At 35.7% G+C, this 26,299-nt stretch overlaps 2 protein-coding genes and 2 long non-coding RNA genes across 7 annotated transcripts; 2 read left to right on the top strand and 2 right to left on the bottom strand.

The window, feature by feature from the left end:
- Nucleotides 1-8,431: 8,431 nt before the first annotated feature.
- LOC125215287 (uncharacterized) lies at nt 8,432-12,371 on the top strand. 3 transcript variants are annotated; one of them, XR_007175238.2, is made up of 7 exons: nt 8,433-8,575; nt 8,648-9,147; nt 9,556-9,667; nt 10,247-10,354; nt 11,367-11,460; nt 11,747-11,830; nt 12,180-12,371. It is a non-coding gene; the product is annotated as an uncharacterized LOC125215287 (long non-coding RNA). The 3 variants fall into 3 exon arrangements; XR_016137268.1 differs by having other exon boundaries at nt 8,432-8,575; nt 8,648-9,667; nt 10,253-10,354; XR_016137267.1 differs by having other exon boundaries at nt 8,648-9,667.
- A 304-nt stretch (nt 12,372-12,675) lies between these two features.
- On the bottom strand, nt 12,676-14,316 carry LOC125199400 (uncharacterized). The gene is made up of 2 exons (XR_016136786.1): nt 13,999-14,316; nt 12,676-13,224 (listed from the first exon to the last, which is right to left on the bottom strand). It is a non-coding gene; the product is annotated as an uncharacterized LOC125199400 (long non-coding RNA).
- Nucleotides 14,317-18,277: 3,961 nt separating this feature from the next.
- LOC125216270 (ankyrin repeat-containing protein ITN1-like) lies at nt 18,278-21,315 on the top strand. The gene is made up of 4 exons (XM_048117943.2): nt 18,278-18,554; nt 18,700-19,188; nt 19,601-20,010; nt 20,172-21,315. Exons 1-4 carry the CDS (start codon nt 18,512-18,514, stop codon nt 20,994-20,996), a joined length of 1,767 nt encoding a protein of 588 aa, XP_047973900.1. The 5' UTR covers nt 18,278-18,511; the 3' UTR covers nt 20,997-21,315.
- Nucleotides 21,316-21,414: 99 nt separating this feature from the next.
- On the bottom strand, nt 21,415-26,224 carry LOC125214169 (phosphatidate phosphatase PAH1-like). 2 transcript variants are annotated; one of them, XM_048115073.2, is made up of 10 exons: nt 26,024-26,224; nt 24,137-25,689; nt 23,369-24,035; nt 23,087-23,171; nt 22,857-22,943; nt 22,545-22,617; nt 22,178-22,221; nt 21,970-22,098; nt 21,779-21,877; nt 21,415-21,711 (listed from the first exon to the last, which is right to left on the bottom strand). In XM_048115073.2, exons 2-10 carry the CDS (start codon nt 25,566-25,568, stop codon nt 21,652-21,654), a joined length of 2,676 nt encoding a protein of 891 aa, XP_047971030.1. In that variant the 5' UTR covers nt 25,569-25,689; nt 26,024-26,224; the 3' UTR covers nt 21,415-21,651. The 2 variants fall into 2 exon arrangements, with proteins under 2 accessions (XP_047971030.1, XP_047971031.1); XM_048115074.2 differs by having other exon boundaries at nt 24,215-25,689.
- Between the last annotated feature and the right edge of the window lie 75 nt (nt 26,225-26,299).

Genomic DNA, 26,299 nt, shown 5'->3' with positions numbered 1-26,299 from the left:
TTTTATTCTATTCTCATAGAGAATTCATGATAGCAAATATGTAACGGTAAAATAATGATGAGCATTAATTTTTGGATATTAAATTGAGTGTTACAAAGAAATGAAATGACATTTAATTAAAATAATTTTATATTACTCGATACTTATGAAATTAAAAGAGACAATCTTTTAATCTAAAATGGCAGATAGATGAGTTTTTGATTAAAATTTTTAACCTATGTAATACGCATATATACTTGTTTGGTTCTTAAATGAGAGTTAGTGATTTCCTATGTGCATAAAAATAATTTTGTACGTACATAAATTCTTTAATATATTGAAATAAATTAAGATACACACGCTGTGTGAAAATTATGTTAATTCATCAATATATACATGGTGGAGTTCTATTTATTACTAACGCTTAATCCAACAAAAATTATTTCCTCACAAAACAATGTGATTAGATTGTAACTGCCATTTTAAATTATCATAATTATTACTAATACAATTCTTAATTTTGAAAGAAGTTACAAATCCTACAATTATTATTACTACACTATATTGTTTAATACAAATATATTTTAAAAATTTCTAAATTAGTACTCAAAACACAACTTTTATATGATGAAGATGTATAGATAGATTTTCATTTGTAATACCCAAAATGATATATGGTCAAATAAGATGCTTATTAATTATGATTCCCACCTTTATCGGTTATTAAATAATTAATACTTGAATTATAAATGCTATATGTATTGATTATCATGCCCAATTATCAAATATTCAAATTAGTCCATAACTTATAAGTATTTCAGAATGGGGACAAAACTTATAAATATTTCAAAAGAAGGCCAAAACTCGCATTTTATATATGTATAGATAACCCTATTTTGCAATAATTTTTATTTTTATTTTAAATTTTATTTTTCTTTGAATATTGATCAGTGGCTGATATAGGGGGAGGGGTCGACCGCGGACCGCCTCCTCCACGCAACTAATTTTTCATTATCTGGGCGTAAAATTTTCATGTTTGTTCCCTCCGCTTATCTTTGATGTCACCGCGAAGACAAAAAGATCATGTCCACCCCTTCCATTTCCAAATCCTGGATCTGCAATATTCACTGATATTGATTTTGAATTAATTATATAGTTACTGTTGTATTAAACTTGTAGGACAATATTCACTGATATTGATTGTGAATTAATTATATAGTTACTGTTGTATTAAACTCGTAGGACAATATTCACTGATATTGATTGTGAATTAATTATATAGTTACTGTTGTATTAAACTCGTAGGACCGGACGCAATAAAGAAGGTTGTTGACAATAGAGGATAATTGTAACAAAGATTAATTATCAACACTATGAAGTGGATGATAACTCAATTTAATAAAGTTTTCCAATTCTTTGAGCGGGTGTTGCAGTGTGTACATACTACATCTAATATAATTTGATATTTCAAAGAGATAGAAACATCCACCCACATTCCAAAAGTAAATTCAAGAACAAAGAGAAGGATGATAAATTATAAATATACTTATCCACGGTTGTTTTCCCATTATATTGCTTGTATTGAATTTTAGAAATAAATTATAAAAAGATTGCAAAAAGAAAGCGATTTTCAAAAGAGTGACGAAGTCCAAAACAATGTAAAGAAGTTTGTATTGATTACCAGCAATAACGCTTTCAACAGGATTAAAGGAGAGACTAGCATCAAACATGAAGTTTTCGACATGGGCGGAGGCTTCTTTCAGAAGGCTGTGCTTGGACGCTATTGGGGAGCTACTTACATGGAATTACTTACTGAGTTGCCTCTGCATCTGTATCCATTGAAGGTAGGTTATTAGTGCTATTGGTGAGGCAGTAAGCGACATGCAACGTGGCAAGTTTGCTATAGAAATCAACCTTACTAATTCAAAATTTACCATAGAATATGAAAACTTGCAGGGCTTGTGTTTTCATTGTGGAGCGTGAGTTCATAGATCTAAAACCACTTTTGGCGAGACAAGGACACGAACAAAGAGCCAAAGTCAAGAGGGGAACGAGATGGGTTACGGCACATCCAGACTGCGATAGAGATGGGATAATGGAGAGATTGGAGGGTGAAGAAAATGATGAGCACAGCCTGGATGATTTGAAATCTTTGATAAAGATGTTATTGTTTTACTTGACAATTAGGAGAATTGGCCTTCCTAATTCTGGCATTTGGGAATTTTCTATTTTCAGCCGTTTATGGGCATCCTGCACCTTCCATTAATGCACAGAGCTCAGAGGGTCTTACATGGAAGCGGGGTAATCTTTGCGATAGGGGTCTCTGCAGGAGGTTGGCTTTCTCAGTGACCCATTTAGCTCGCCGCCCTTTATTATTGTAACTGTGCAGTTATTCTCCAACTACACAGACAAGACCCTTTCGTTGATGTCACATACACAATATCATGAATTTTCTTGGATTGGTAATCAATGTTGATAAAAAAGAGGTTTTTGGAGACATTTTTCGGCGAAAAAACAAACTTTATGCAGGCTCTCGACACTAGAGGCTGAGTTGAAGTAAGAACTAGATATTGTACTCCAACAACAGGAATCCTTGTGGCATCAGAAATCAACAAATTGAATACCTCATTTTTTCATTTGAGAATAGAATTGAGCTTATTCAAAATGGAGATGGCGAGTTATATCATGAGGATGAGTTGCATAGGCCTTTATATCGCTGCTTTTCGGCCACAGATCAAGTTTCAACTGATATAATCAGGGCACAATTCTCTTCCAAGGAAGTTAAGGATGCACTGGACTTCAAGCAGGTTTTTATCAGAGACATTGGGATGTGGTGGGCGCAGATGTTTGTCGTGAGGTTCTTGATATTTTAGAGGGCGGGACGATGAATAAAACGATGATTTGTCATATTCCAAAGGTGGAAGCTCCTACGCTCATGTCTCAATTCCGTCCTATTTCTCTCTGCAACGTGCTATATAAACTGGTCACCAAGACCATTGCTAATAGACTGAAGCATATGATGCCGATTATTATTGGGCCTACCCAGTCTAGTTTTGTTGCGGGTGCTGACAATATTGTTGTTGCACAAGAGGTTATACACTCCATGAGAAGAAAGACCGGGAAGAAAGGCATTATGGGTTTGAAGGTGGATCTGGAGAAGGCATACGATCGGGTGAGTTGGGCATTTTTATTTGATACTTAAAATGAAGCAAGGCTCATTGATGTGATCATGAGGTGTGTCTCGACTAGCTCAATGCAGGTATTATGGAATGGGGCTTTAATTTGACTGATTCTTTCCAACCTTCCACAGGATGGGTGTCCACCATCTCCTTATTTGTTTGTGTTGTGCATAGCTCATGGTATCGAGCAATCGGTAGTGGGACCCTTATCAAATTTGTAAGAATGGGCCACAGTTGACACACCTTTTTTTCGCTGATGACCTTCTTCTTTTTGGATAAGCAAATGTCAAAACTTGTAATACTTTGGAAGATTTTTGTGCAAGCTCTGGCATGAAGGTCAGTATTTCGAAAACTACCTTACGCTTGCGTGTTGAGGAGAGGTAAGACAGATTACTAATGTTTTAGGCGTGTTATTTGGGTTGCATAAGAAGACGAGATATGCCTATATTTTGGAGAAAATGATAGCACTTTGGAATACGTCGCAAATCTGTTTTGGCCCAAGCGGTATTGCCACTATATGCAATGCAGACATCTAATGTTCTGCTGAGACATGGGGAAGACTATTAGAGAAGCAACGCCTAAGTAAGGAGGCGCCCTAAAGAAGATGGTAGACTAGGATTTAGGGACTTCCGGCGGATTAATGGAATGAAATCTTGTTGGGAAATTTTCAAGAATTCAAAGTCTCTGTGGGGAACATTAATATGTGCTACCCGAAAGCGGGATTTGATCCATGCATGCCTACCTTGTGCACACCTTTTTGGAGATTGATCTGTAAATCTTGGCCTATGATGATTTGGGCATTAGGGACGGGTAAGAGTGTGCAATTCTGGAATCATCGCTGGATGGCTCACTACGCATCTCATTCCCGACCATTTACTATACAAGACTCTGGATTTTTTTGTTGAAGGCCTAGAATGGGATTGGTCAAAATTCCAACACTTATTGCCACAACATGTTGTTCAATCTCATAGAAGCTATCATGAGAGGACGAAGCTTTTTGGGGCCCCTCGTCATCAGGTAAGTTCTCTATCAAATCAGCCTATGAGGAGTTGGTATCGCCAAATTTTATACCATCGTGGCGAATCTGGAAATGGTATGGGCCACAGCGAATCAAGTTATTTTTTTGGCTTCTTCTGAATAATGGTGTATTGATTAATGAGGAAAGGGCCAGAAGGCAGCTTTCTTCGTCAGGTTCTTGTGGTATGTGTGGTTATATATCTGAGAGTGGCCTTCATATGTTGCGTGATTGTTCTGAAGCGATGCGAACATGGTCTGGCTTGGTAAGGCATGGTACGACGGAGGATTTCTTCGACGAGTCCTTAAGCTTGACTGACTGGGTGATTCGGAATATCAACTCCAAAAGTGTGATGGGTAATGGTCTCAAGTGGTGTACGTTATTTGGCGTTGGTTGCTGGTATATCTGGAAGAAACGATGTGGTTTTGTTTTCAAAGAGGAAAAAGTATGCCTAGAAGTGATTATGAGACAGATTGTTAGTATGGCTCGGTATATAGAGGAGACTCACTAGACAGAAGGTGTAAGGATGGGAGCCTCGCGATCGCCTATGTTGATAAGCTGGAGACCTCCTTTAAGTGATACTCTTAAAATGAATACAGATGCCTCTCTTGGAGGAGAGTCGGGGAAAGCATTTGGGGGAGGTTTATTTCGTGATGAGCTTGGAACATGGAAGTTTGGGTTTGTTGTCAACGTCGGAGTGTGCTCCATTTTGACAGCTGAAGTTTGGTGCTTATTCTATGGTTTACAGTTGGCTAAGTCTCGAGGAATTAGGAAGCTAGAAGTGGAGAGTGATAGCCTTGTCGGAGTCGCTATGATTCTAGGGAATTTTGAGATCTCTGTCAATTGTCGCTCCATTATACACAAGGTACGAGAACTACTCCGGAACTTTGAGTCTGTTGTGGTTCGTCATGTGCACAGAGAAGGTAACTTTGCAGCTGATTTTTTGTCGCACTATGCATATAGCTTTTCTAGAGGAGTTCATGTTCTAGAAAACCTACCAATGGGTATTGGCAGTTGGTTGCTACATGATAGATTAGGTGTTTCTTATATCCGTTAGTTTCTCTTTTCGAGCACTGCCTGCTTTTATGTACCAAAAAAAATAAAAAGATTAATTATGTCTTCCTCGTTGTATCTACACATTACTATAATTACTTAACTACATGAATGGTGTAGCCGTGTAGGGAACAATATAATTTTTGCTTCTATTTTTCACTGTACACGGCCTTTTAAATTATTTATTAATTCATTATTAGGTAATCTCCTTGTTATCTTTATATTTTATGAAACGAAATTAAATACTCCATATGTTATACTCTACAGTAAAAAAAATAATTATTTTATTATTTAAATAATTATTTTGATTAAATAATATAAAAATGACACCATGCATGTATATACTTTTCTCAGTGCTATCCCCAACTAACTAACTATAATCACTTATATCGATTTACTTATATACTATATATCTCCACTAAAAAATTATGAAACAACACTAAATAGAGAGTATATAAATATTTAAAAATAGGTTAAAATCTTAATAGTTATTCATGTCTAATTATTTTATTTTTAAATTTATTTTAAGATTATAAATTATAAAAATAATACATGTATACTTAATTTCTCATTATTAGTATCACATATTAGTTGATGATCATTAAGTCGATTTCATTGTATACACTACATCTTCACGTAAAAATCATGAAACAAAATTAAATTAAATTGATAATAATCATTCTCGTCCAATTATTTTATTTTTTAAGTAAATCTTAAAACTATAAATTATAACAATGACTAAATCTATATATATTTAATTTTTCAGTGCTAGTATCACTCAACTAATTGATGATCACTAATTCGATTTCATTTTATACTCTACATCTTCTTCACGCAAAAATCATGAAATGAACTTAAATATAATATACTCCATGATAGTGAAAAAAATAAATAAATTGACAATAGTCATTCATATCCAATTATTTTATTTTTAAATAAATCTTTAGATTGTAAATTATAAAAATGACTACATGTATATGTACTTAATTTCCAATTTAAGTATTATCTAACTAATCGATGATTATTAAGTCGATTAAATTATGTACTCTACTCACACAAAAATCATGAAAATGAAATTATATACTATAATATGTTATAGTAGCAAAAAACAAATTAAATTGACCAATAACTATAGTCATTGACACCGAATTATTTAAAAAACAAATAAATATGATGATTGTGCATTGTAAAGATGACTACATTATGTATACTCCAATTCACAAAATTGGTAGTTGATTTCATTATACTAATCTATATATTCGTGAAAAAAATGAAATGAAATTAGATTATGATATATAATAGTGAAGAGCAAATTAAATTGATAACAATCATTCGAGTCTACTTATTTTAATCATAAAAAATCTTACGATTGTAAATTATAAGAAGGACTATATGTGTTATATAGTAGTAGTACTTAATTTCTCAGTGCCAATTCGATTAAATCAATTGATGATAATTAAGTCGATTACATTGTATACTCAACATCTTCATGCCAAAATCATCAAACAAAATTAGGTATGATAATATATAATGGTGAAAAATAAATTAAATTGATAATAGTCATGTACGTCTAGTTATTTAATTATTTATTAATTTTTAAGATGTAAATTATACATGTATATATACTTTATTTCTTAGTAGTATCACTCAAATAATTGATGATTATTGTCTATTGAGTCGATTTCTTTGTATAAACGTCTTCACGTATAAGTTTGAAAATAAATTAGATATGATATATAATATGGGTAAAAATTAAATTAAAATCAGAATTTTCATTCGAACCTAATTATTTTATTTTATTTAATTCTTATAATTGAAAATTGTAAAAATGAGTACATGTATATATATATATATAAATTTTCTTTTTACCATGGAATAATTTGTTGATGATTGTTAATTCAATTTTCTTGTATCCTCTATATTTTCTCGTGAAAATCATAAAATAAAATTAGATATAATATAAAATAAGTAAAAATCTAAATTAAAATGATATTAGTTAGAAATAAATTTTAGAAATTTAACGGTATCAACTCCATTTTAAAATAATAATATTAGTTAGATAGAAATTTTAGAAAGTCAAAAGAAGTTCAGTTTATGACATTTACTTCTATTTTGAAATGATAATATTAGTTAGATAGAAATTTTTAGAAGTCAAGAAGTTCAATTTATGAAATTTTCCCAAATAATGTAACGTTTTTATTGTCATGATTGTCAATAATTTCATACCATATATAATGGCTGTGATTTAGTAGTGTTTGACTTTGCAAATATAATAAAAAAAGGGTAATTATCGGTTTGAAATTTAAAGGCATTTTGTATATACAATTTTTTTCAATTTATCTTTATCCATAATCTAATTTGTAACTGAATTTTGTCCATGATATTTTCATACATATATTTTTAAATATTTTAAATAGTATGTCGGTTAGTACATGATATTTTCATAGTATTTTTTAATTTACTAACTCTTTGGTCCTTTCTAGAACGGTACACATAACACATGTAATCTTAACATTTATTTTTTCATATATGTATGCTATTTTATTTAGTGATCAATATAAAGACAAATAGTATACTAATTTTAATTTACTTTTGTAGTAAATATGTATATTTTCTAATTAATCTCCCGTTAACTTGAAAGCAAAGTTCCATTTCTATATAAGAAAATTTCACCACATTCTAAGTGAGATGTTGTTTAGTGTTTAGTAGTACTAATTAATTATTTTTACGTACCTAACATAATTTAAATGGGTTCTATATTTATTTAATTATGCATGTTCTTGACCATAAATCTATCATTTCTTTTATTGGAATACTAAATTTGTCTAAGTATGTTTTTTGGATGTTACAATTTTACCATTTTGAAAGCACTCACAATTAAATGTAAATCTATTATTTTAAACGAATCTCACATTCTACTCATTTTTTTTTTTTCTATTTTTTTTATAAAGTTAAATAATTTCTTAAAACACGTGCCGAGTCAAAAAGGCTCTCAATAGTAAAGGGAGAGAGTATTATTAAATGATTAATTGTTTTATGAAAAATATGCTACTCAACAATAGAAACTGTTATTCGGTGAAATGAAACGATATAAAATCAAAACTGAAATTAATTCTATTAACCTAATAATGAAAAAAGTATATTTTTTTTTGGTTAAAAATTTATCCTCTTATGTCCTGATTATCCATCCCTAAAAGCCAGGTTAATCATTAATTAATGCTATGTAGGTTTATTGATCTTAAAATATTATAGGAAGGAAAAAAGGTGTGGAGTATGAAAAATGAGAGGAGCACCCCTGGCTTCATATTCTGTGTCTAATCTCTCCGGCGTGTTCATTATCATTTATCAGGTAGGAAGGAAAAAATATTGTGTGTCTAATCTCTCCGGCGTGTTCATAAAATTAGATTTGTTGTTTGTGCAGAATGGATGGGAAGGGAAAACCGCCCTTATCTCCAAGGCCAATTAAGGCACACAGAATTGCGGAAACGATGCGCTCTAATCGGATATTTTTCGATGGCAACATTTATTTCTTTACGGAGTTGGTGAGGAAAACGTATAAGGTGAAGGAAAAGTGGTCCCATGAATATGATAAGAGTCTGGCTCAACTTGTGTTAATCAAGTTTCGATCTAGCCTATCCTACAAGCCCAAACCCCTACCCAGGCCTCCCATCTATGGTTCTTTGGATGACTCAGCTAGTATTTTCGCCTCCACGGTCAAGGTTGTGTTCCAGGTGCAGGGCTGGTGGTCTTATGATTATACTAATGATCTTGTTCAATTAGCGATAATCAAGCTCAGATCCAATAAACCAGTTAAGCCACTTGCTATTAAGCCACTTGCTGTTGATGTTGCTGATAAGCCTGTTGCTGATAAGCCGGTTGCTGTTCCCCTTCAACAAACTCAAGGGATCTCTGAATAGCAATGTTTGTTTTTGATATTTTAGTGTTAACTAGTGTTGAAAACATGAATGTTGTGTTTGACGAATCTTAGTTGCTCTATATGATTTATGTTATGCTTTCTTTAAATACAAAGAATGAAAATTACTTTAGCTGTTCAGCCTGTTCTGTATGGTGAGATGGAGGAAAGTATGCAATATGGCATGTAACTAATCTTGGTTTTACCTGTTCAAGGCTTTAGAAAGCCACAACTATTTCTATCCATTTCTATGTGATCAATGCATATATTATTCCCATCGGCAAAAAAATTTCAGATTTTTTTCGTAATTATTTTGTCAAATAGAGATGAAATTATGAGATTGAGAAGTTTAGAGTTAGATTTTTTTATTTGATAAGTTAGATGATAAAATTGTTGGTTTTTATTGCAATGGAAAGGAGCATGAACCATGGTGCAAAAGAAAATTGGGAGAGGTTGTATTGGGATGATGGCTATTCTAAGAAACTTGCTGAGGATCATGCTAATTATGATTCACCTGATGATGACGAGGTTTGGTGCATTTCTTTGACCATTTCATCACTTGTTTTACGCGGTTTGAACTATCATATATTGATCATTGAACAATGTATCTCAGGACAATTCATGTTAACCTGTTCATGATTTTGTGTTTCTTTCATTGTTTTTATCATTTTCATTTTCCTGGTTAGAAAAGAATATATATGGGTGTAATGATTATCTCTCTTTTATTTGCAGGTAATTGTCTATAAACTGCATATCATTTTCATTTTCAATTCTATTTTGTGTGAATTGCAATCTGCATACTCATGGAATCATCGGTTTTATTCAAACTTTATGAAGACTAATCTTTTGGCAGGAATTCATGTACTTGTAACTTTCGCCTTCTACCCTGTCCTTAACTTATTTGTGTCTTCATTCCACTTTTTCCTCATCTGCGCATATGGAAGTTTGTAACTGTATTAGCTGGTATCTTATTCAATAAATAGTATCTTGCTTTATTATTATCTGTGTAAGTTTTGCCCTGTGCATTCTGGTGCCTCTAGAGTGATACATTAAGATGTTTTATAAGCCTCCTTTTGTAACAATTCAACTCGACATTTGCCATTTTAGCTACAGGATCAATTGTGGGGAGAAACACGGAAAGAGACACCTGGGAAAAAGCTAGCCAAATCCGTGACAAATTTGAATATGATAGAGACAGAAGAATGAGAGAAAAAGGTCAGTTGACTTGGTTATAATTTGATTGCTTTTTAGTGCATCTGATCCGATATGATACCTACAGATCTTTGACAAAACTAAAGAATTGCGTTTATACTTTTAGTTCTGTACCAATGAACAATTAAACTGATTTTCATTTAGTTCTCATTTCTGGTTACTGGATTCACAAAACTTGCAATTCTTATTGGTGCATTGGCATCCAGCTCCTGCCAACATTTCTTTTTCCCTTCAGTCAATTCTGGTATACAGTTATGATCATAGTTATGTTTATGGAAACTGTATCAAATCTAAGTTTCCAAGGCACACCTAAAATTTCAGTACTGTCTGATTTTCCAGGCTCTTTATAGTAAGAGTTTTGAATTTGCAGCATTTGCCCCAATTCTCACATTCCATTAATTTTTTTTCCACTTATTTTTCTTTAAATATTAAAACTAGCATGAAATTAAACATGACATTATTTCGCTGTTGGAGAATTGATATTTTTTCTAAATCAGCCAGATCTATTTTTATGGTTTATCGATTACATTGCTGACTATCCCATCACAACATTACAAGTTTATGTATACAATTACAACCCAAAAAATAGATAGTATCACTATATATTATAAAAGGGCTAATGCTTGACATACTGCTTGTTATATCATGAAACAATATCCATGCCCACAAAACTGTAGCTGAATTTTAAATATTACTAGTTCAAAACAGATCACGTTGATTCATAAGGATTTTTCCAAAAGTAATGTTCTTGTCCTCGGAACTCTTTATGGAATAATATGTTAAATTTCTAAACTGTTGTACAACATTGGGCATCGGGTTTGCTAAATCAAGGAATTTCACAAATAAAAAGGTTGAGCATAATGCATTTCCATTGATTTCTGTGTGTGTGTTTGTGTGTGCATGCATATTTGCACAATGCTTTTATGGTAAAGGATCTCCTACCTTTTATATCTGCCCTTTCATATTAGTTCCTAATATTTTATTTTCTGAAGTGCACTGTCAATTTCCTATGTAGGAATCCCTGGTTGTGCTAAATCGGCACTCTGTAATGAAATAATGAGTTCTCCTGGAAGGCTTGGTGAAAAGTTTGATGGGTGATCTTATCAAAGGTATATCGGATAGCTCAATCCCATTTGAACTGTGCAATAACCAGTTTTCGGATGATATAAATTGAATGTGTTCGATCATAGATAGAATTTTTTATTTGGAGTGCTATGAATGCCATGTTACTTGCACAACCCTGACACAATGCTAAGGAAATGGGTTTTGTGTGTGTTGCATATTGTTCCTTAGGTTAGGCCACTCAGGTGAGGGCTCTACATGGTATTGTTACTTTGATTCTAGAGTATCATGTTGTTTACCTGTATCACGATTAACCAATTGTGACATAATTAGCGAGATACAAGGTGAAGGTTGATCAAGAGAACCGCTAGAAACTGTACTGACAAAAATGCTCCCAATGAAGAAGTTTGGAGAAAGGTCATACTTTTTCTTTCAATCCCAGCTTTTCTATTTCATCCAGCAGCATGTTTCTAGTGTTGTTAAGTTTTTGGGATGGCATTTTTCATATAAAAGGAACTGCTAGTTATTTGCCCACTTCACAATGTTACGGTAAGGCGCCTTCAACTGTCATCACCACATAGTAAGCAAAAAAGACAGTATACGTGATTTCAAAAATACTGACACAGTTTTTCCTCTGTCACGGGAAGATATGACATTGAGCCTTTTCATACACTTTCTTATCACTATGGTTGACCTCTCCTATAAAAGAAACTCCCCACCCCCCTTTCTCATTCTTCTTCTTCTTTTTCTTCTTCATTTTTTACAGATTGAGGACATGTGTCGCAGCACAGGGGCATCTGGTGTTCCAGTCATACCCGACTCAGAAAGTCAATTTTCTTTCATGGATTCTTATCAACAATTTAGGAACCTTACTGTTCTTGTGAAAACATTGCTTCTGTTTTATCTATTTGAACTTGCTTCATGTTCTTATGAAAATTCAATGCTGTATTCTTTACAATTTTTACTCTGATAAAGACTATCTGGTCATTATCAGAAAACTATCAGTCTACTGTTGTTGTCTAGTTCAATTCTTGCACCCTCCAGACACTGGTAAAGTTATACTAGATTTTATGTTGTGAAAGGTCATACTAATAATGGCATAATTATTCTTCTATACGACCAATTAAATGAAAAAATATTTAAACTTTGTTGATTTAATAGTCCTAGTGCTAATTGCTGCTTGACTTTAACGAAGGGGATTTTGAAATGTTTAATAACTATTGCTTAATAAAATCATAATGAAAGACGCAGATTAAAATGGATTAAAGAAGTCTAAGTCAGGAAGATAATATGATAATGGAAGGAGTCGACTAATATCAAAATACACAAGTCAAGTCTGCGAAATTTGAAAATTGAAAGTCTAATGCAAGATAGTTGATCAGATCAGTCTCCATCTCCGTCTCCGAGCTGCCTGCGTTTCTGGGACCGCTCCATAGCCGCATCAGCCACATCATCTGACTCCCGGCGTTTCAGGGACCGCTCTGCAGCCGCATCCTCCAACTCCCTCCAGCATCTTTTTGACTTGCTTGATCAATTTTTTGCCAACCAGAGAATAGAGTTGTGGTGGGTCTTCACCTTGGAAACCATTAAATTTCTTCACCTTGAGAGCCAAGGCCGCCGCTTCACTATATAACGAAGCATCAGCCACATCCCCACCCTCCGGGTTACTCACACCGGACACATCAGCCACACTCACCGCCCCAGCCCCACCCTCCGGGTTACTCACTAGAGTCCAAGTTGGAGTCTCCGTAGAGTCTGCTCCAACCGACAGGGTTGGGAGATAGGTCGGGGTTGGGATCGTGATCGGGATCCTGAAAAATAATTAGAATTATGAAATGAATCCACAAAACGGTATAATCACTTATTAAACACTCCATAAGTGAACTCTTTCGCAAGCGGAGAAATGAGGGCGGTCAAACTTCATCAAAAGAAAGAAAACAATTAATCGATGTTATAATTAAAAACGACTGAATTGAATAAATGAGTATTAAATTAATAGAGAAGTGTGCTACAAAATTTGAGAGGCCATGCAAAACATAAATTTGGATTAGATGCTGCCCAAAAGGTTTTGTTTAAGGTAACCATATTTTATAGCCATCATTTTAGATTGAAAAAAACTAAACATGAAAACATGCTCTAGCTTAAACAACATTGTATTATGAAATTAAACTTACATAGTTTTATTTACTATTGCACAAATTTTGACAGAATTTGTAGCCTCCGCAAGTAACATTTCATTTCATCAAACACATTGTGGGCACACAGAAACCACCAAATTTCCATTTGGGCTTTTCGTAAAAGCACAAATTATAAAATAAAAATAAAATAAATTTCTTGAGAAACTAACCCGATTTAATTTCATCAAACACATTGTGGGCACACAGAAACCACCAAATTTCCATTTGAGCTTTTCGTAAAATCACAGATTATAAAATAAAAATAAAATAAATTTCTTGAGAAACTAACCCGATTTCATTTCATCAAACACATTGTGGGCACACGAAAACCAGCAAATTTCCATTTGGGCTTTTCGTAAAAGCACACATTATAACATAAAAATAAAATAAATTTCATGAGAAACTAACCCGATTTCAATGGAAAGATTGTGAAAACTGCAGATCTTGAGATAGTTCTCGCCGCATAGTAAGGGATTTTTCGAGAGGGGTTTGAGAGAGAGACGGTTAAATGGGAGCAGATAATATCCTCTTTTCTTTTTTTTATTGTAACTTAACGTTTAATATTTTTATTTATTTAGATTTGCTTATATAAATTTTTATGTTTCTCTTAATTATATTTCATATCTTAACTAATGCTATTTTAAATGGAGAAAAAATAATTACCAATAAAAACAATAACAATAAAAAAATTGAAAATTAGTGCATTAAGTAAAATATAGTATAAACTTATTAATTTAAAATTGGGCTATGCAAATTTCGAATATGCGGCCTTTGGCGTTATTAATAGGCAAATTTATATTATGGAGTATTTTACTTGAATATACCTTATAGTTAATGTACATATGGGAGGCATTACGTTTCAAATCAATACCCAACAATTTATGTGTGCGAGTGTGTGTCTTTTACAAGAATAAGAAATGGAGTATGAGTTTGAAAATTAAAAATTTATGATCTTTGAGTGAGATTATATAAAAATAAAAAAAAAACAATTTTGCAACTACTATCAATTAGTACATCTTATATTCCCCTATTTGACAATGTATAGATAGATAACACTAGAATTCACCTAAGTAAATTTTAACGGTCTAAAAAAAACGTTGTACGGAAAGCCAATACAACTTATCATACTGCTTATGCGAATTTTTCCCGAATAGGTTTATTATTTTTATCCTCACAATTAAAGTATTTTAAAAATCACGATGTCAACAAAAATCAAGTAGCCCAAATATGATTAAAGAGACCTAAAACTCCTAATTATATGGAAAAGTCTTCATATAAATATCTTAACGGCGTCATATTCGGTTTTTATATCTCTCTACACAGTTGAATATATTGACAAAATTTATCAAGACTATTAATAATAATTTTAAGAAGAACATTTGTTAGTGAATAAGAGGGTATTAATATATATACTCGTAATGGCATAATTATTCTTCTATACGACAAATTAACTGAAAAATATTTAAACTTGACTTTAACAAAGGGGAATTTGAAATGTTTAATAACTATTTTTGGGTATTTGAAGGCTGCTGATAGGATTTAGGATCCTAACAAGAATTAGAGCACCTGTGCGTTTGTGAGGTTGAGTAAATTTGAAGGAAGAACCCTAGCAGTCACTAGGGTTTGGAAGATACGATATTTTGAGAAAATAATATTTGTCTTATTTCTCGTCGGTTTTTTGACTCTCTAATGAACTCTATATATAGAGTTCGGACCCTGCTTGATTCGACTCTACGATTCGGGAAAGAATCAAGAAGAAAACCCGAAAAGATTTATCAAAAACTAACCTAAACAAAATAGCGTTCAACAAGGAAATAGAATAACCAAGGCAAAAAAATAAAATAAGGAAAACTAAACAAATCTTCCATCTCTATCTCAGTAGGACGTGTAGTCCTTGAATTTCGCTGGTTGCGATCTGTTGCGTTGGGGTCTATCTTTCTTGCTCCTTGTTATGCTTCTCGATCGACCTTTCTCACTCGGCGGTTCTTCTTCATGATCGGTGTCTGGTACGTTTGCATGGCTGGTGTTGTTGACGTCTTGCACGTCGACTTGTAGTCTCTGATGCATTTGATTGTTGAGATCCCTATCAGCTGCATGAAGAATATGTAGGTGCATTTTAACTTTATTTGATTTGATGAGGAAAATCAATATTCAAATTGAGTTGGTGAAGTGTTGTCGTAATGCATCAGCCAAATCATAATCCATGCATATAGTTAATTTGTAATACTTCATTCGTTTCAATTAAATTGAGCAATGTTCTTTTATGGAATTAACAATAAAATTGAATCATCTCTTTTTCTTTTTTTTGAAAAAAACAAAACATTTAATCACTATTCACCTACTTTACTCTCTCTATCACTCCTACTTTTTTCTCTCTCATATTTTATCTTATTACTATTATTTAGATCATTTTGTACAGTTTCTTAGTCTCCATATAAAAAAAAGTGACCTAATTTAGTTGGGAGAGAGGGAGTACCATTTTTGATTAAATATATTATATTAGATTTTATTAAATCAACAACTTAATTTTTACAATAATGAAAAATTAATTCAATAAAGAACTCGTACTTAATAAGTAAAAAGTGAGAAAATTAGCATCAACAATAATTTCAGTACTAACAACGCTCTTTTATAAATGTGGAAAATAAATAGTTACAATCCAAATTATATTACGTAAAGGCAGACATATGATTTGGTAATGGATTTTTTCTGTTCACGTTGAAATTCAACCGCGTTCCTAATACTACAAGTATTAAATTTTGTTTATGATTAATAAGTTTGAATTTAAATATTCAATAGTAGCTTATAAATTCTAATAATAGATACCTGATTAACATTATGATTAATAATTAGTGATCTAATTTTCTGTTGCTGATAAGCTTCATGTTCCCCTTGAAGATACTAAACTGGCAATGTTTGTTTTTGATATTTTAGTTGTGTTTGACGAATCTTAGTTGCTCTATATGATTTATGTTAAATACAAAGAATGAAAATTACGCAGGGATACAGACATTATTACTTTCATTGTATGGTTTTGCAGGAGGAAAGTATGCAAGCTTGTTGCTTGTAGAGGCAGATGAAGAAGAGTCCTGAAAAGAGAAAAACAATTAAAACATTAATTGATAGCTAGAGACCATGGATGTGGTAACGTGGTTGGTTGATGAACTCGAATCTGAGGTGATTTGGTAATGCATGATACTGGTGTTTATATATATATAGAGTAACCACAATTTCCACTTTCATTTTAACTCATTTCCATAATGCAAACTCCAATTTCACCATCTCATGTATAACTCCTTATTGTTGGAATTGAATATTAAGTTTATAAGAGTTTTATTACTCTTGACTTCTCAATTTCATCCGCTTTTCTAAACAATCTTTCGGTGTCAATCGTTCCATCTCACGACTTTCATATATTCATCCACCCAATATCAGTTTCTACCGTCAAATTTTAGAACGAGGATCACATCAGAAATGAATAAGCATTAGAAATGGTCCACCGAAGATGACCTCAACCAAGGTGACTCATTATTAAAAATGGAAACACTTTTATCTCTACTCTCTCCACTTAACACACAAAATAAAATTGCATAAAATCCCGTGCCGCCCAAGGAAGGGGTCACCTCCCTTGGGACAGAGGTAGTACTATAATATATCCAAACCTGCAGGTCAAATTTCACTTTGCAATTCATGAATCCACACTGCCAATCAAGATCATCTGGTCTTTACAGAGCAACATTTGGATATATAAAATCAAGAATGCATAAATCACTAAACTGACATTCACTCGTAATGATTAATACTGAATGAAACATGATTCAAAAATAATTTTCGAATTTAATACTAGAAGTTGTTGCACAAGAAGTCAAGAATGTTGTTATTTGGAATCGAAGATGATGAACTCGAGCAAATAATTTTTTATCATATCGAATCCTATTACAAAAGTACTCCAGAAATTAAACAAATTATACACCATAATTCTGATTTGAAATGCATGAATTCTATCTCTATCTCTATCTCTATATTAAAAATCGAATCTTTATTTATTTTTAAAATTTTCAAGTCCCTATCTATGCAGGGAGGAGAGCTGAAGATGGCAAAGCATTGTTCATTGCTCAGTTGGCAATTAACTCCTTTTCTTCTCTTAAACCATTATTTCTAGCCAGCCAGCTCCTAATAATTTCAGTCCTTTTAATTCTCCATTTTGTCCATTTTCCCATATATATTTCTTGGTAAAAGTTTTGAATGAGTGAATTTAATCTTTTTCTTTTTGGTCAATTTGAATAAAACCCCATGCCTTGAATTTGGATATGTCTATCTAATTTGAGTCCTTACTCGTTACTCAGGAATATATTCTTCAATAATAATTGGTGATTTTACTTGCAATAATCGTATGTCCAAGAATAGTATTTGACAAGGTAGATAAGGCTAAAATAAGAATTTCAAGATCGTCCTTAGTTAAAAACATCATTTTGCCATATTAATATGTGTCGACAAAATATTTTAGCAACTTAGTAAGCCTAATACTATATGATTGAACAAAATTGCAAATTTAATAGAACAAGTATATTTTTTTATCAATTTATTTAGAAAAATGAGATGTATTTTGCATTAAAAAAAAATAGACACTATTTGATAAACATAAAAAAAATAGAGGTAAACTAACTAACTAACTTGAAATGTCGTTAAGAAAAGGCGCAATTGGAAACGTTAATACGGTGGTGGGCCCAGCGGCGTAAACATTACTCAATTTCCTCCGCCTCCGCCGCTGCACCACCGCCGGCCGCTCTCCCTTCCGCCTCCGCACGCCAACACTCCATCGAATCCACACCTACTTTCCGATCAAACTCATCCACAGCAACGAGAGCATGTTTGATTAGCGGAAACACACACAAAATCAGCTACATTTTCCTCGATCGCCATGGATTCCCCCAATGAAAGAGGCGCTCCTCCCCAAATGTCAGGTGAATCAATTTCGCACTCTGAATTTGTATATTACAGCGTTAATTGTGTGAATGCAACGCGAAATTGAAAAAAAATTGAGAAATCGAGGATAGTATCATTTTCATTTTTCACCTCAATGTTCGTGGATTTTGAATGTGTGAGCAGGCGAGAAGGATCTCGAGAAAGGATTCAGAACGGAGCACTTCTGGCCGTCGCCGTCGCCGCGAGCGCCGGCGCTGGTGGTCTCCAACTCCAGCAAAGCCCTAATCGTGTCGAATTCAGGCAAACGGTTCGATCAATCGGGGAAGAAGAAGTACGTGAGGCAGGTGACTGGCCGCCACAACGATACGGAGCTCCATTTGGCTGCGCAGAAGGGTGATGTGACGGCGGTGATTGAGATTTTGGGAGAAATCGACGAGCAGATGCTTAAGACGCTGCGGGGGGCTGAGTTTGACGCCGGGGTGGCGGAGATCAGGGAGGCTGTAGTGAATGAGGTGAATGAATTGGGGGAAACCGCTCTCTTCATCGCAGCTGAGAAGGGGTTCATTGATGTGATGAAGGAGTTGTTGCCTTATTCGACGAGGGAGGGGATTAGGACGAAGAATAGGTCGGGATTTGATCCTTTGCACATCGCTGCCAGTCGAGGCCATCATGGTAATCCGACTTGTCTCATTACTTGATCCAATATTTTGATGTGAATAGGCATCTTTGAATGATGGTTGTGTGCTAAGACCTCTGATTTTGGGTGACAAAATGTCTTACAATGCGAGTTTTTTAGTGTGCGAACGATTTATCTGTCGAATAGCAAGTTAACTAAATAGTTTGATCATCTGAATTGTGTCATCTTGTTAAGATGGAGAGTGATTTTTCTACATTATATGGCTCAAATGATTGCTTGAAGTAATGGCATTCTCTTTTGCTAGCTGAGGAAATGAGAAAATAGAGAGTTTGATCTTGTGTTCTTGAATGCTTTAGTTATATTTAGTGAGTGTCATTATCTGGATCTTTGTGAGGATAAATGTTATTTCGTTGTAAACCCGACTTATACGAACTGCAACTTCTACAGATATTGTTCAGATGCTGTTAGATCATGATCCAGACCTGAGTAACACAGTCGGCCAGTCAAATGCAACTCCTCTCATATCTGCAGCAACGAAAGGGCACCTAGCTGTTGTAAAGGAGTTGCTCCAAAACGATCCTGAGTCGCTAGAGGCGCGGAAATCCAATGGCAAAAACGCGTTACACTTTGCAGCGCGCCAAGGCCATGCAGATATTGTGAAGGCTTTGCTAGAGATGGACCGACAGTTGGCCCGAAAAACTGATAAGAAAGGGCAGACTGCTCTGCACATGGCTGTGAAGGGCGTAAGCTCAGCAGTGGTGAGGCTACTTCTGCAGGCAGATCCAGCCATAGTGATGCTTCCTGACAAATTCGGTAATATTGCGTTACATATAGCTACGAGGAAGAAGCGTGCTGAGGTAAGGAAAGGCGTTGATGCTTTGATGAGTCAAAAAATCTGCATTTGTGGCTTCTGATTTATACATGTATAGAAGCTTATGTTATATGGCCTTTAGCTTCTGCATTTCTGATTTTACTCTTTCTTACAGTTTTTTACATCTAAAGCTTATGACTTTTGCAGATTGTAATGGAGCTCTTACGGCTTCGTGACACGAATGTAAATGCGCTGACTAGAGGTCAGAAAACAGCGCTCGACATAGCTGAAGGGCTCCCTCTATCGGAAGAGATCTGTGAAATTAAAGACTGCTTGATGCGCTATGGTGGAATGAAGGCCAACGAGCTAAACCAACCCCGTGATGAACTCCGGGAAACTGTCTCGGAGATAAAGAAAGAAGTGCATACGCAACTTGAACAGGCGCGTAAAACAAACAAGAATGTGAATGGCATTGCAAAGGAGCTCAGGAAGCTTCATAGAGAAGGAATCAACAATGCTACTAACTCGGTAACAGTGGTGGCTGTTCTGTTTGCAACAGTTGCTTTTGCAGCCATATTCACCGTCCCGGGAGGCGACAACGACAAAGGGATGGCTGTGATGGTGAGCAGCCGGGCTTTCCAAGTCTTCTTCATCTCCAATGCCATCGCACTCTTCACATCCTTGGCTGTCGTGGTGGTGCAAATCACAGTGGTCCGAGGCGAGGTGAAATCTGAGAGACGGGTTGTGGAGGTGATCAATAAGCTAATGTGGCTGGCCGCAGCTTGCACCACGGTGGCTTTCCTCTCCTCGTCTTACATCATTGTCGGCAAGCACCATAGATGGGCTGCAATCCTTGTCTCTATCACAGGGGCGGTCACCATGGCCGGAGTTCTAGGTGGCATGACGTATTATGTGCTGAAGACAAGGAGGATACGGAGGGTGAGGAAGAGAGAGAAGTATTCGAGAAGTGGAGGAAGCTCATTCAGACACTCTGACACTGATTCTGAAGTTAATCCTATTTATGTCATTTGATTCCACCGTCATCGGTTCTGGACTCTTCGAGAAACGATCTCAACACGACGACACACTTGCCCGTGTGAGTTTCGGACACGAATCATATGTTGCATCAATGGCTCCTGCAATGAATCTCTGTAGAGATTCTTGAATATGACTGGTATTTGTTGGGATTAAGGTTGAGCTTTGTGACAAGAGAGAAACATAGGCAAATGGTCATGTTCTTGTCTTAGGTTCAATGAGGATTTTGTCTCGGCAAAGTGTAACACATTATGAAGGCTTTGAAGTTGTTGAAAGATTAGCAAATACAGATGGATGAATGTCAATTTATGTCACAGCATTTGAGCAATTTTTGAATATTTTAGTGTTCAATAAAATACATGCAAAATATCCAGAAAAAGAAAAGAAACAAAATAGGATGCAGAAACAAAGAAAATAAAAGTAAAATGGGAAGAATATATTTATTGATTAAAGATGAATATGTGCATCAACTTAGTACAACATGAATGGTCTATATATGGATACATATATCTATAAATGGAGTTTTTAACTAAATCATATGCTGAGGCAGAGAACGAAAAAGTGATGGAAACAAGAATACTAGCTACCAAAAAATTATGTCCCAGCATCTACAGCCACTGATACAGCTCTGCATTCGGGCCGAGCTGGGCTTCTACAAGTTATCGACATCGGGCAAAGGCACTTTCCAGTAGTTCCACGAGTTATAATCCTCCTGCGCGGATGCAAATTCAGCATCAAGAAACATGAAAAACGTGATTTCTGGTATGGCTTGGGTTTACCTGTTCGATCAATGACGTTGGCGGGAACATGTCATGCACCAGCGTGTGCAACGACCCGTATGATTTCACATCAATACGACGATTAATGGCCACCTCCCCCTGCAAGGAAAAAAAAACATTCAAAGGAAAGTTGGAGTGTTTCTTTTCTTTTTTCTTGCATTCTTTTTAGACTAAATCCTCAAAGACTTTACCTTAGGGTTGATTATGAAGATTTTTCCCTTAGGAATCCCAATTTTCCGGTAGCTGAGCTCGTCGGTGTCTCTGTTTCCAAAACCCGCGTAAAATGGATTGTAATCGGGTGGAAAGAGCGCCTTAATATCCTGTAACACAAAGATTGCATAACCATGTAAAGGTTCTTGGCAGACAAAACTAGCATAGCAAATGGATTTTGACATTTACCTCCAAACAGGCAATCTTGAATTCATGTGGAGCTCGTCGTATAACTGGCACAACGCAACATTTCTGTCAGATACGATGGGCAAAGATGGATGTGTGTAGTGAAAAGATTGGAGAGAATGAAAATGGGTGTATCATAATTCACAACCGTATATGAAGAGAAATAACTTTCGAACGAATCAAACTAATCGAGAAAGGAACAACCATATATGAAAGTCTTGTAATGCCACTAAAGTAGTTTGAGCGACAAAATTTTGCGATTAGATTTCAAAATTCGTAAAACCAGGTTTCATCTGTGTGTAGACACTTAATCTCCGCTGATGGCTCTCATGTATCAAGTATAAAGATATGCCAAGGAGAAGGATGTCACCTTCTCGGTACAACGAGGGAAATAATCCATCAGGGGAAATGACAACAGGTCCAGTTGGCAAGCTTTTACCATCCTGCCCATATTGAAACAAAACAATAACCACATAAGTCTCAAAATAATACGAGGATAAAGTTTCCACCGGCTCAAGAAACACAAGAACATACGCAGAAGTTAACAGTTAGAGTAGCACGGATTTATGTGGACCAAACATTGCAACAGATTCAGGCCATCTTATCAACTAGGAAATTTTATGTGCTACAAACATATCGTGATCAGAAACGCCATTTAGACTCACGGTCTTCAGAATTATACCTGCTTGAGATTGGATAGGAAGCTTTTCGTTAAATATGCTTGAACAATAGCTCGTGCACTTAGAAATAAGAGCTGGTATCCGTTCTCCTGTAGCAGAAACATTAATAATAAGACAAAACTACAGAAATGCAGTTCTTCATATTTCCAATAATCAAATGAGTTTCAGTTGGAAGCTCAGAATGCATGGTACGAATCAGCTTGACCAAAAACGCGGCATTTAAAGATACTACCTTTATTGCACAAAAAAGATGAGCGATCCCAGAATGACTCCAGTCTTTTCCTACCAACGGCATGACCTGGCCAAGAACATCAGACCTAGAAACAAGCAGACACGATTTTTTCAGGCAAAACCAAAGCTGTGTGGGAACTGGGATTGGTTATCATGTCTCGATCTTTGTTTCGTTATCATTAACCCTCTCAAAGCAAGGAGCGAGAAAGGAAAAACACTTTAGTGTTCAGCCAATTACAGTCAGCAATAACACATTAGGAAATGAAATGTGAAACTAACTTACTTGGTAATAGTCCCGTCCACGTCTGATATCACGATTCGTGTATTCCACTTCCACAAATACATATGAGCTTCAACCTTCTGGGATCCAAGAACTCTGGTAGAGAATTTGAAACTCACCATGTTTTGCCCCTCCTTGAGATTCAAAGATGCAATCTGTTCGGTGGTGGGTGCATTAGTTCTAATAAACTGCTTGCGAGGAGACTCACTGGCTGCACGTGCTGTGGGGGTCGAAACTGCCTGTTGACTCTGTGAGCCGGATTCGGAACCAACATAGACGTCTTCATTAGAAGAGTAACTAGTGGCATGTTCGAGTGGCTTGGACCTCCTAAACGGATTTGGCCAGAGTCTCCATCTGCGAGATGGAGTAGACACCAGCTGTGGATCGTCTTCTTTTTTTTCTGGCTTCTCCTGTTCCACCGGGATTGCGTCTTCTGCCTCGACCGGTAGATCTTCGCCAAAAGCAGCCATGCTGAGAACAATGTGTGCAGCTTTATGCCATGGTACGTACTTCCCCTGAATTCTAACAATCAGGTCTTCACTCTTCACAACTGATGCAGGTGAAAGTTTAAATTCCTCCAATGATATGCGCTTCTCGTTGAAGGCATCTTCTGCTGCACTCGAGCCCATTCCAGAATGAAGCAACTTTGCGCAAAGAGATATTTCCAGCCCTGCAATTAAAAAAAATATGATAATATCAGATTCGGAAAATGAAGGAAACTAGGAATGTAGTGTAGTGGTAATCTTGCTGTTACTAAATGAAATTTTTTACCAAACGGTTCAGTTGGAGCAGCTGTATGTGGTTCAACGTGGTCCCTTTCTCGACATACATCAGAAGGAGACTCCTTACCATCATTCACTGTTCCGACAGTTCGATCATCTTCCACTTGTTTCCCTGAATCCTGATCAACGGTAGCAAACCGAACAGCCATGCGATCAGAACCATTGTGATCTGTATTGGAAGTAGATATTTCCTGAGCTGCAGCTTCAACCTGTGACTCGAGCAATGAGACACGGCTAGGAATTCCAGACTCGTCGCAATCTGATTCACCATTGTCTCTTGATATTTCAAGATTCTGTTCTACATGTTCGTCATTCATCAAAGGACTCAAAGGCGATTTCTGGTCTCCTGAACAACTGATATCCTCCCGATCCTCGTCTGCAGACTGCTGCGAAAATTCCATGAACTCATGGCAACTCTTGAAAACATCACGTGTAAGAAAACGGCCTGATGCACTTTCAGAGCCACTTTCTACACTGAACTCCTTGTCGTGAATAGATGAATCCAGACTTGCTTGGACATGGTATAGACGATCTTTGTCACTTTGTCCAGGCTCTAAGTGTTCAGAAGATTGAGGATTCTCGTCTCCGTTGCAATTTTTCCAAGGGGTGTTTTCATGTGTAGGAGAATCAAGCTCGTCCATACAATTAGTCGTCCACAAATCATCACCCCTGTGAAACTGTTGAGTTCGTTCGCCCGGTCCAAGGTGAAACTGAGGCGTGCTCAGTTGCACACTTGCAGCATCCGTCACGGATGATGATATAGGTGCCATTAGAATATGCCCGTCCACGCTCACCAAAACCACCTCCGAATTCGAATTTTGCGATTCCTCCAATGCATGTTCCACACTATCTAAATTATCGTACTCAGAGAACTCAACTGAACCATCCAAAGAAGATTGTTCATCTTGAAACTCATAGAACATCCGCTCATTGTCAGACTCGGCTCTCTCTAACCGCTTCATACCAAGAGTTGTGCGTAAATCTTGCATCTCCGCGTCACCACCATTAAACTCATCGATCTCTTGTCCCAAAAAATCGTTCTCTTTAGAACCGCTCTCTGCATTACTATAAACACTGCTATTGTCCTCCCTCCCGCCTTCAAGACTCTCCGAGTCCTTAACACCCTCCCGATCATCCTTCTCCGCGTCAACCTCCCTGACAAAATAAGCTTCACCCGAGTTATCAAGATGCATATGAAAATCGGCTTCGACACCATTGACTTCTATTCGGACAAGCTTCTCCGCCCCTTTGAGAACACCTTGAAATTTTCCAAACCGAACATACCAAGGCGTGCTCCTAAACGTCCCATCGTGCTGCTTAACAACGATTATGTCCACCGCCCCACCAAACGGATGAAACGGTGTGGCAACCGAGTACACTCCTTGTGTTATGATGCTGCCAACTCTACCCACCACATTCATTTGGCTCACTCACAAATATTCACCCCCAATAAATGTCAAATTCCAATCCTCTAACCCTAAATCAACATAATCCATACAACAAAATCCTCAAAAATATCCCAATCCTCGGAATTTCCGACATCTGCATGCAACAAAATGAACACATTAAGATCAAATGATCATGCAATAATTCTATCCCTTTTAGCTCTACTGCAAAACTAAATCACATCCAAAGAGGAAAATTGTACTAATTTTTTTTTTTTTTTTTTTGACAAAGTCTATGATGTAGTAAATCCCAATTCAAAATCAACTCCAATTCAATTGCTAGTCAAACATAGCCCTAACAACATAATTTCACAAAAAAAAATTTACTAAGTCAACAACAGTGAGATAGCAAATGCAAGAGCTGAAGCTTGAATCAAATGCTTTGAAATCGGAAGTAGTGATTGACGAGAAAGAGCATAAACGATACTTACACAAATTCAATAATTTGCTGATTTTCCAGAAACGAATCCAAGCTGCGAAGATTGAAGTGTTTAGCCCCGAGATGAAGTGAAATCGGTTGAATTTTTTTTTTCGCAGAGAGAAGATTCCGAGAATATATTTTTAAGAGTCGTCCATTTATTTTCCTCACCGAATGGTAGGTGATTGTGTGCAAAACATCTGCCTTGATTTTTCTTTCTTCTAAAATTGTCAATCAATGCACTTTTATGTTTGGAAATGAGACAAGAATTGATGTAATTAATTTTATA

Source organism: Salvia hispanica, chromosome 3 (assembly GCF_029641045.1).
Source record: "Salvia hispanica isolate PSC_SH4W2 chromosome 3, Shi_PSC_v1, whole genome shotgun sequence".
NCBI classification, from domain to species: Eukaryota; Viridiplantae; Streptophyta; class Magnoliopsida; order Lamiales; family Lamiaceae; genus Salvia; species Salvia hispanica.
The sequence above is the reverse complement of the archived record's forward strand: the minus strand, read 5'-3'. Positions and strand labels throughout refer to the sequence as shown.